General features: G+C 58.7%; 1 protein-coding gene across 6 annotated transcripts; it reads left to right on the top strand.

The window, feature by feature from the left end:
- The first annotated feature begins 3,915 nt into the window (after positions 1-3,915).
- On the top strand, positions 3,916-8,948 carry OGFOD2 (2-oxoglutarate and iron dependent oxygenase domain containing 2). 6 transcript variants are annotated; one of them, XM_006108294.3, is made up of 7 exons: positions 4,080-4,342; positions 4,734-4,790; positions 5,505-5,618; positions 5,707-5,806; positions 7,253-7,380; positions 7,625-7,882; positions 7,957-8,948. In XM_006108294.3, exons 1-7 carry the CDS (start codon positions 4,211-4,213, stop codon positions 8,218-8,220), a joined length of 1,053 nt encoding a protein of 350 aa, XP_006108356.1. In that variant the 5' UTR covers positions 4,080-4,210; the 3' UTR covers positions 8,221-8,948. The 6 variants fall into 6 exon arrangements, with proteins under 6 accessions (XP_023604661.1, XP_006108356.1, XP_023604658.1 ...); XM_023748893.1 differs by lacking the exons at positions 5,505-5,618; positions 5,707-5,806 and having other exon boundaries at positions 3,916-4,342; XM_023748892.1 differs by lacking the exons at positions 4,080-4,342; positions 4,734-4,790; positions 5,505-5,618 and adding an exon at positions 6,382-6,404 and having other exon boundaries at positions 5,724-5,806.
- Positions 8,949-10,100: the final 1,152 nt, after the last annotated feature.

The raw sequence follows: 10,100 nt of genomic DNA, 5'->3' as shown, positions 1-10,100 counted from the left end.
AAAGTAATATGGGAAATTTCTTCTGCTTCAATTTTGCTGGGGAACCTTATCCTAAAAAAAAAGTCTATTAAAAAGGTTTAACTGCCGAAACCGGTTTGGCTCAGTGGATAGAGCGTCAGCCTGCCGACTGAGAGGTCCCGGGTTCGATTCCGGTCAAGGGCATGTACCTGGGTTGCGGGGACATTCCCGGTGGGGGATGTGCAAGAGGCAGCTGATCGATGTTTCTAACTCTCTCTATCTCTCTCCTTTCCTCTCTGTGAAAAATCAATAAAATATCTTAAAAAAAAAATGGTTAAAATGATAAATTTTCATCATGTCTATTTTACTGCAAAAAAAAAAGAATGTTTCCAAATGGGAAACAATGCAAATGCCCATTAACTACAGAATGGCTCAGTGAATGGAAGAATGCGCAACCCCTGTGGAATACTATGCAACCATGAAAAAGAATCAACTGCTGCTACACAGCCCACAGAAGAATCTCAAGAACATAATGCCAAGTGAAAGAAGCAGTATACATGCCCCAGCTGGCTTGGCTCAGTGGATACAGTGTCGGCCTGCAGACTGAAGGGTCCCGGGTTCGATTCCCGGTCAAGGGCACATGCCCAGGTTGCGGGCTCAATCCCCAGCGGGGGGCGTGCAGGAGGCAGCCAATCCATGATTCTCTCTCATCATGGATGTTTCTCTCTCTCTCTCTCCCTTTCCCTTCCTCTGTCTGAAATCAATAAATATATTTTAAAAAAAGAAAGAAAGAAGCAGTATACAAAATACTCCTACTATATGATTTTCTTTGTAGCAAACTCGAGAACAGATCTTTGCTCTTAAGACCCTTGGGAGATGGGTAGTGAGTGAGATGAGGGGACGTCGGGAGGGGCTTTCTGGGAAGCTACAATGTTCTGTTTTGGACCTGGGTGCTGGTCACATGGGTGTCTAGTTTGTGAAAAATCACCAGACTGTACACTTACGATTTGTACTCTTTTTGTGTGGGTATTCCATGTTCATTCAAAAGCATGTGCTATATGTACATACGTACACACACCTATGCATATGCACACACACAGACATACACACGTGTGCGCGCACACACACACCACCCATGCCACTCTGGAACCACACTGGGTGTATGACCCTGGACAGGCCCCTGCACTTCCCCGAGCCTCAGTATCCTCATCTGTGAAATGGAGGTAATGGAGGCACCTGCTGCGGTTAATAAAATGCGTCATCGCCAGCTGGGAGTCACACTGATTGGGTGCTCACTGTTATATTCTTCTCGCTGGGGTTCTCTTTCGCGATTGAGCCCAGGCTGGGGCGGGCTGGGGGCTGGGGCGCTGTCTCCGAGGAGGGACAGTCTAAGCTGACAGGCAGAGCAGGCTCATCTTGCAAACTACTGCGAAAGGGAGAAACCTGACCGGGTGGGGGAGGCTGCTCGCGCCAGGCCAGGGCGGTGGCAGGCTGGGGAGCTGGCCTGCCCGGGGCCTGCTGGGGAGAGGGCAGCGAGGGGGGTGCCGAGCACCGAGCTGGGGAAATAGATCCTTTGCCGGCGAGTAGGGCCCTTCGCTATCGCTGGGCAATCAAGATGCCTGTGAAACTTTAAACACCTTCTCGGGCCACACAGCTCTGGGCTGGGGAGTTGGGTCCTTGAAAAGGAAGCTGGCCCCCGGCGGCCACTCTCCTTAAGGAAGACTGGTAGCTCCAGCAGGCTGGGGCTGGAACTGAGGTCCCCGTGGCCCAGTGACCTTGATTTTATGCCTGAGGGGGGGGGGGGCGCCCATGCAGACCTTTATAAACAACCAGCAGTCAGATGTGAGTTCCACTCCGGACTCCACCACTTAGGAGCTGTGTGACTTTGGGTGGGTCACTGGACCTCTCTGAGCCTCCCCTTCTACATCTGTGAAAAGAGGATAGTTCCTGCCTCATAGGGTTTGCTGTGAGGATTAAACAGCTGCCCTTTGCCTGGAGGGTAAAATTCAAAATGTTAACCGTGGCCTCCTATGCCCAGTGATTCGGCCCCATACCACCCTGGCCCCGCTGCCTCCGGCTTGCCCTCTCATGGTCCTTGCTGGTCAAGGTCAGCCCACAGCGTATGTTAAATGACCTGCGCTCTGTTCCCCTGCCTACGACCCTTCCTGCCAGATCTTGCTGCAGCAGTTAGGGCTCAGCTGAAATGTCCCTCTTTGGGGGGTCTCCCTGGCCACCTGTCCAAAGAAGCCACTTCCAGGCCCCTCCCACTGTGTCTCCTGGCACTCGCAACCAAGTGAGAATAACTCGATCATGTGATGGTTTCCTCGCTTGCCCCTGTCTCCCCTCACTTGACTGAGACCTTCAGAAGGGCAAGGACCTTGTCTGTCACTCAAAACTGCACACTTCCACGTGCACAGCTCACACACGCGCAGACACACACTCACACACCCGTAGACATACACACGCAGGAAGGTCTGAAAGCCCCTGCCCAGCCAGTTGTGAAAACCACTCGGGCTGTTGGGATAGGCTTTGCCCAGAGAGCAGGCGCCCTCTCCTGGTCCCCGGAGGCACTGGGGAAAGGCGGGGACACCGCTGGCTGGAGCCTTGGATCCCCAAACGTGCTGACGGAGACAGCGGGGGGAGGAATGCCCGAAGCCGAATCACAGAATCACAGAACGTGACGGTCTCCCTCTCCCTTTTGGGCTCCGGGGCTTCAGTAAGAGCAACGGGTGGGTCTTGGAGCGTAAGTTGCAGAGAGAAGAGAGGAACCGGGCTGTGCCTGTGTGCATGTGGGTAGGTGTGTGTGGGATGTGAATGTGGGTGAGTAGGTGTGGGTGGGGGGGTGTGCACGAGTGTGCAACCATCACTGTATGTGGAATGTATTCATGAGGGTGTGTATGGGGGTTGAGTGTGTTGATGGCCTGTGTGGTTGCGTGTAAATGTGTTAGCATGGACATATATGTTAGCATGGACATATGTTTACGGTGGCTCGCAGACATGTGTAAGAACAGGGGAAACGAAAGCAGACTCGTTAAGAAAATGCCAACAAGCACAAAGAGAAAACTCCAATTCCCTCCGCATCTCACCCTCACCACTGAACCCCTGTGGCGGTGAACAGGGGAGTCAGAGAGCAGACTGCGGGGTTCAAACCCCATGCGTGTCCCTTACTGGTGAGTGACCTGGGGCCGGTCCCTGCACTTCGGAGCCTCAGTTTCCCCATCTGTATCACATGAAGACGTAACAGTACCCAGCTCAAGGGTTTGCTGTAGGGGTGAAAGGCGGGTGAGGGATCCAGAAGTCCAGGGGGGAGGAAGCGGGGACAACAGGCGCCGTCACTTGCAGTCACCGGTGTATCTGGGGTCTGGGCGGAAATCCTGCGGCCCAGAGTCTTCCTCCCCACCCGCATCCCGCATCCCGCGGTCACCGGGAAACGCTAGGGCGGGGGTCAGGGACCAATCCCAGGGGGAGGGACTTCCTCCCCTGCTCCGCGCCTCAGTTCTCCCGTCTCGGTGATAGGTTTGCTATCCGATCCAAGCCACTTGCTCCAGTTCTGCAGACCTGGGCCTGGGGCGGGGGGTGCACGGCGGGCCATGACGGGGTCCCGGTGTGTGCGGCGATGGGTCTCCCTCAGGTTGGGTTGCACGCGAAGAGAAATAGCACTCATCTCGCACAGCGGCTGCGCAGAACTGGGACCGGTTTGTGCGGGGTGTGGCCGCGGACAGACCACGCCCTACTCTCCCGCCCCACACCTGATTGCCACCGGAAGTCACGCCGGACGGAACGTTTTTTTGTGGAGACACTATGGCAGCCGGCGGTGACTCCTAGGAGACAGCGGGGGCAACGGGAGAGCGGGGATAGGGACCCGGGCAAAAATGCTAAACCCCAAGCTCAAACGCACAGAACTGGATGGTTCATAGCATTTGGAGGAAACGCGACAGAACCTCAGGGCGCCTTTAACTGTCCCCGTGGAGTTGGCTAGTTCTTCAGAAGCTCCGAGCAGAAAAGGGAGGTGGCAAAAGGTCTTGGGGGTCCGAGTCCCCGCCTCGTGGATGGGGACATTGTGAGGCGGCGGCGCGAGAAGGCCCGGGAACATCTTTCTACACCGCAGACCGTTTTCGGGGGGCGGGGCGGGGCGGAGTCTTCGTTCCTCTCTGTGCTCGGGAATTTAGACCGGATCCTTGGCTGCCGGAAGAGGGCGTACCCGGAAGTGCTCCTACGGAAGCCGGCGGGGCCGCGTGCGCGCCCCCTCACCATGGCGACGGCGGGCGTCCCGCAGCGCTTCTGCCGCTGCGCCTGCTTCTGCTCCGAGAACTTGTACGTGGCGCGCTACGGGCTGCACGTGCGTTTCCGGGGCGAGCAGCAGCTGCGCGCGGACTACGGCCCCGTGAGTGGCCTCCATCGGCTCCGCAGAGGAAGGCGCGGGAGGGCTGGCGGAGGAGGGACCCTTGTCCCCGCGGTCGCTGGTGGCCCGCGTGCTCAGATCTGACCGCAGCAGTGGCTTGGCCTCTCGGTGCCCCAGTTTTCTCCCCTTAACTGGGGATAAGCATAACTCCTTAGTGAGGCTGTTGTGTGGGTGAACTAACATATATGTGCTTAGGGCAGGGCCTGGCTCAGGGAACCCCGCTCTGGCTTAGCGCTCATCGTATTTCATCCTCACGGTGGTCCCCTGCGGTCCGGGCTCTCATCTCCATTTTAGGAGGGGAAACAGACTCAAGAGATGTTAAGTGACTTGCCCAGGGTCATGCAGTCGGGTTCATTGACCTTTTTGCACCTAGATCCTGCGCAGCCGAGGCTGTGTCACCCCCAAGGACTTCCAGCAGCTGTTAGAAGAGGTAACACCATCCTCCAACGCCCCTACACACCCGGCCTAGACCTTCCATTTTAGATTTGTGTCGGCGGCTTGAAGGGGTGTCCCAGCCTCAGGCCTGCCAGTCCCAGATCACCGAAGGGCTCCTTAAACCCTCCTTTCCCCCTTCCTGTGCCCACTCACTGCAGCAGCCGGGGCCTGGCACCAGAAAAGGAGAAAGAGGGAGGGCTGCCAAGTTGCCTTACTTCATGCTCTTTTGAGATGAGAAAAATGGGCTCAACAAGGGGAGTCCCTTGCTCAAGGTTTCACAGCCCCTGGGGTTGAGGTCCTGCCAGGGCTGCCAGGCTCCTTGCTATTCCTCCTCCGACCCTGCTTCCCTTGCCACCAGGGCTGCTCCCCATCTCACCCCTCCTTCCTCACCTGGGGGTAATGGTGGGAAGCTTCCCGGGAGAGCCCTCTGCTGGGACTTCGTTCCCCTCCCTGCATGGCCCCAGCTGGCAGAGGGGCGTCTCAGGGCTGTCATAGCCCAGAGTGGGCTGGGCCCCCTTCTGGAAGGAGTCCCCTTCAGCTAACAGCGTGGCACCTGCAATCAACCCTGTCAGAGTCAGGAGCATAGGCAGACTTGGCTCCCGGCCTGGGCCCTGCTGTGGCCTTTCTGAGCCTCAGTTTCCTCATCTGTACAATGGCCTCGAGGGGATGAGAGGCCCTGTCCTGGTAACCAGGCCCTGTGCCACCCCAGCTGGAGCAGGAGGTGGAGCGGCGGAAGCGCCTAGGGCAGGAGTCGGCTGCCAGGAAAGCCCTCATCGCCAGCTCCTACCACCCGGCTCGGCCTGAAATCTACAACTCACTGCAGGTACCCAGCAGGGGCAGGTTACTGGGAGGAGGAGGCATCCAGGCTGGGGAGGCTGCCTGCCCCACAGTGGGTGTGTGTTCTCTCCCAGGATGTGGCTCTGGCCCCCGAGTTTCTGGCCGCAGCTGAGTACAGCGCATTGCCAGGTGCAGACCTCAAGGGCCTCCTCCAGCGGCTGGAGACGGTGTCGGGTGAGGTCTTGGCCCCATGACCTGGCAGGACTAGGGGGTGGGAGGCTGGGGTCCCCTCTGTCCATTATGTGTGCCTCCAAAAACCAAACCAGCAGGGGCTGGAAGGCAGGAGCAGGGCATCTATATCCATCCATGCACTCACCCAGGAGACACAGCTGTTCAGTGTCTTGTCAGGCATGAGCCAGCTGGGGTGACTGAAGAGCTTAAGGAAGGGATAGTTGAGACAGTGTGGGCTGAGCTAAAAGGATCAGCAAGGGAGGTGAAGGACCCCAGCAGGGCCAGCAATAGAGGGGAGCGTTCCTGTCTCTGGACCTGAAGGAGTGGGCAAGATGACATTCCTTGAAGCTGCAGGGACCTGGAGCTGTGGGAGGGGCTGCCAGACAACCGGCAGGAGCACACAGCCCTGCCAGACTCCAAAATGCCCTGTCTCTCTTTCTGCCCGCCACCTCCTGCTGGGGCCTCCCCCTGGCTAAACCCAGCAGAAGTCCTAGGCCAGGGAGCCTAGCACATTCCTTAACCTGTCTGTCTTGGTTTCCTCATTTGTGAAATGGGAACGATACCGCCCATCTCGAAAGGTGCCATGATGATCGGGTGAGAGGTAATGCGCTTAGAGGCTTGAGCGTGGTATGTGCACAGAATTCTCCGGGTCTTATGGTTACTGTTATCCTGGGTCTGGGGGATCCGGTGGGGGGACAGAGGTAAAAGCCACTCCCCTCCGGGGACCTGCATCCTGTGGGGGCACAGGGTAGAATGAGACTCCCCTTCCAGGCTGGGAGGGGACTCACTGCCATCTACTCCAGAGCAGCTGAAATTGTAAGGAGGCTGTTTGGGTGAGGCTGGGGCTGCTTGTGAGTTGGCCCAAACGTGTGTGTCTGCCAAGAATGTCCCCATTTCCATTCTGAGCCGGGCCTCTCCCCACCAGCGCCCTCCAAAAAAGCAGCCCCTCTCAGCCTTCCTTATGGGGAACAGAAACTCCAAGAAACCTCTGAGTTGGGGTGCAGACTTTGGCGGTTCGCTGCGGGGAGGGGTGCAGAGAGAGCCCGAGCAGGCTGTGTCCTGGCTTGGCTCTGTGGCTGGCCTGCTGGGTGTCCTTGGGCTAATCCCTCCCCATCTCAGAGCCTCATCAGAACTCACATCTGAGTCTGAAGGCTAGACCATGGCACCCTTGGAAGCAGAATGAGGGGCTCCAGGGATGAGGGTGTGTGTGGCGGGGGGAGGGGGGGTGTGAATTGGAGAATAGAACCCCGCCCCCCAGTGCTGTGCATACCATGCATCATTTAATCCTCATAATGGCCCCGAGAGGGGTGTAGAGTGCCCGAGCTATCCCCATTATACAGATGAGGAAACTGAGGCTGGGGAAGTGAAAAGACGTGCCCAGGCTCACACAACTCGGGGAGATTGAAACGCACCCCGAAGCTCCCGGCCGACAGACTGTCCTCCCTGCAGAGGAGAAGCGGATCTACCGGCTGCCGGTGTTCACGGCGCCGTTCTGCCAGGCGCTGCTGGAGGAGCTGGAGCACTTCGAGCAGTCGGACATGCCCAAGGGAAGACCCAACACCATGAACAACTATGGGGTGGGTGCGGCTCTGCCAGGCGGGCGGAGGAGGCAGGGACACATGGGTCTGGGGAGACTGACCTGCAGTGCTATGGACCCACTGTGTAGCCCTCTCTGTTCCTTGGTCTCCGTCTGTAAAATGAAATCGCAGGATTATGAAGTTCAACAAGTCAAGGGACACCCCAGGGACCCAGGGTGGGGCCCCACCAGCTTCCCGGCTGATCCCTCCCCATCTCGGGGCCTCACTGGAACCCTCCTTCCAGGTGCTGCTCCATGAGCTGGGCCTGGATGAGCCGCTGGTGACGCCGCTGCGGGAGCGCTTCCTCCAGCCACTGATGGCCCTCCTTTACCCAGACTGTGGCGGAGGCTGGCTCGACAGCCACCGAGCCTTCGTGGTCAAGTATGCACCAGGCCAGGACCGGGAGTTGGGCTGCCACTATGACAACGCCGAGCTGACCATCAACGTGTCCCTGGGCAAGGCCTTCACCGGGGGCGCCCTATACTTCGGGGGCCTCTTCCAGGTTAGTGTGTGTGACCCTGGGGGCAGGGCCTGGGGTAGTTGCGAGTGCCCAGGCCTGACCCCAGCTGTCTGCAGGCGCCTTCAGCCCTGGCCAACCCCCTGGAGGTGGAGCATGTGGTGGGCCAGGGTGTGCTGCATCGGGGCGGCCAGCTGCACGGGGCCCGGCCCCTGGGCACGGGGGAGCGATGGAACCTCATCGTCTGGCTCCGGGCCTCCGCTGTGCGCAACCGCCTCTGCCCCATGTGCTGCCGCAAGCCCGACCTGGTGGACGATGTGGGCTTCGGTGACGGCTTCACCCGGGAGGAGCCCACCACAGTGGACGTGTGTGTGATGACTTGAGCCTGGTTGGGACCTGTGTCAGGGGTGGCGTGACGGCAGAGGGCTCTGCCACCTCGGCTTGGGTTGGGCAGGGCAGAAATAAAGTCCCTGTAGCCCTTGGCACTTCTTGGTTCAAAAGGACGAGCAGGCTCTGGGTCCTTCTTTCTGCAGATGGGCTGGCTTAGAACCGGAGATGGGGGTTCCTGCTTATCGATGGAGCACCCTCGGGAGGAGGGAGTCCACGGAGCAGGACAAGGCAGGAAGGAGCTGGGCCGAGGGGCAGGTTCAGATGCATCTAAACTCAGGCCAGTCCCCCGGGAGCTCTGGAGCATGAATCCACCAGTTTGCCCCAGCATCGGTGGTTGGCTACAGGGTGTGTTGGGAGAGGGCATGGCGGGGGGAGGGGATGTGTGTGAATAAGTTCCCAGATGTCCGACTCCAGCACAAGCGGCTCCCAGTGGAACGTCCAGGTGTAGCTGTCAGCATCTGGCTCGACAGCTGGGGTGAGTGCCGTCTATAAAGGGGATTTGGGTGGGTCACCTGTAGCACCTTGTAGATGGTGTGGAGGGGTTAAGAGCCGGGCCAGACTGTCTGGGTTCAAATTCTGATTCTGCCACTTCCAGCCCTGTGACTGGGTAAGCCCCTTGACCTCATTGTGCCTCCGTTTCCTCATCGGGAAAGTGCCTATGTCTTAGAGCTGTTGTGAGAGCCAAATGATATATAAGCTTTATAAAGTGCTTTATAACAGCCCCCTGCGTTTGCTGGTGTCATTATTGAAGGGTTTGCAACTTGGTGGCCCCCACATTGGGTGAGGAGTGCAGCTGTGCACAGGGGCGGTACATCTGGAAACCAGGCATTTCCATATGGAAATCCTGAGTTCTGGCTTCCCTGGGAAGGTGGGGAGGTCTGGAGACGCCAGACGTGCACCCCTCAGAGGGGTCCCTTCCTCATTCACTGCCATGATCTCTGGCCCCATATAGACATTTGAGTTGACCCTCTCCACATGGGGACGTTGGGGAAAGACCAGGACGTCTCAGCCCCGGAACTCACGGCCTGATGGAGTGGACAGGCGGGCAGACAACCCAGGTTGGGAAGCGAGCGCAGGGGGGGGGCTCTATCTCTGCGGGGGGCCCTGCAAGGGCAATCTTGGAAGAGGGCACAACTGCAGCAAAGGGCCTGCGAGCTCGGGGAGTGGCGCCAGGCCGCAGAGCACGTCTCTCGGCCGGGAGCTGCGGGAGCAGACACGGCCTCGCACCGGCCTGGGGGTGAAACCTGGACCCCAGCTCGCCTCTGAAACGGAGGTGGGCGCGCCAGATTCTCGTTTCCCCCAAGACGCCCCAGAGACGGAACTAAAGGCGGCACAGCCCAGCTTCCCAGCCGGACGGCCTCTCGGGGCACCGACCCGGCCGGAAGTCGCCTCGCCGCCACCGCTCCCTCACACGAGCGCGTGGTGCGGGGACCGGGCCTGGTGGTCAATTGAGGAGGAAACGGGCCACCCCGGGGGCCTTCCTTAAGGCGGAGGGCGCGAGGGTGCGGGTCGGCGCGCTTGGAGAGGGGTTCAGAACGCACCTGGCGGGTGAGGGTCGCGGCCGTTCCCAGGGACGCCGGAGCCGCCTGCGCAGGCGTGGAGCCTCCCGGCGGGGGCGGGCCCTTAAAGGGCCCACGGCGGCGGACCCGGCGTTCCCGGCGGATAATGGGTGGCTGAATGAATGAACAGAAGAAATCTGTGGGTCACATCAATGCTATGTGATATGAAACAAGGCAAGCTACTTGATACACAGTTTTAAACAATAGTTATAGGTTGCTCAGGATCTTATTAAGAGTTTCAAGGGACTTAGTGAGACTTTCAGGATCTTAGTGAGATTTCATACAATCTCAGTCAGGACATCAAGACATGAAAA

Source organism: Myotis lucifugus, unplaced genomic scaffold, assembly GCF_000147115.1.
Source record: "Myotis lucifugus unplaced genomic scaffold, Myoluc2.0 scaffold_2039, whole genome shotgun sequence".
Taxonomy (NCBI): Eukaryota; Metazoa; Chordata; class Mammalia; order Chiroptera; family Vespertilionidae; genus Myotis; species Myotis lucifugus.
This window is presented reverse-complemented; position numbering and strand designations above follow the sequence as displayed.

Bases quoted from the DNA above. Each gene is read 5' to 3' on its own strand.
- OGFOD2 (XM_006108294.3), top strand. From the start codon at position 4,211: ATGGCGACGGCGGGCGTCCCGCAGCGCTTCTGCCGCTGCGCCTGCTTC. The intron at 5,807-7,252 runs GTGAGGTCTTGG...TCCTCCCTGCAG, and splicing joins GCGGCTGGAGACGGTGTCGG to AGGAGAAGCGGATCTACCGG. The intron at 7,883-7,956 runs GTTAGTGTGTGT...AGCTGTCTGCAG, and splicing joins ACTTCGGGGGCCTCTTCCAG to GCGCCTTCAGCCCTGGCCAA.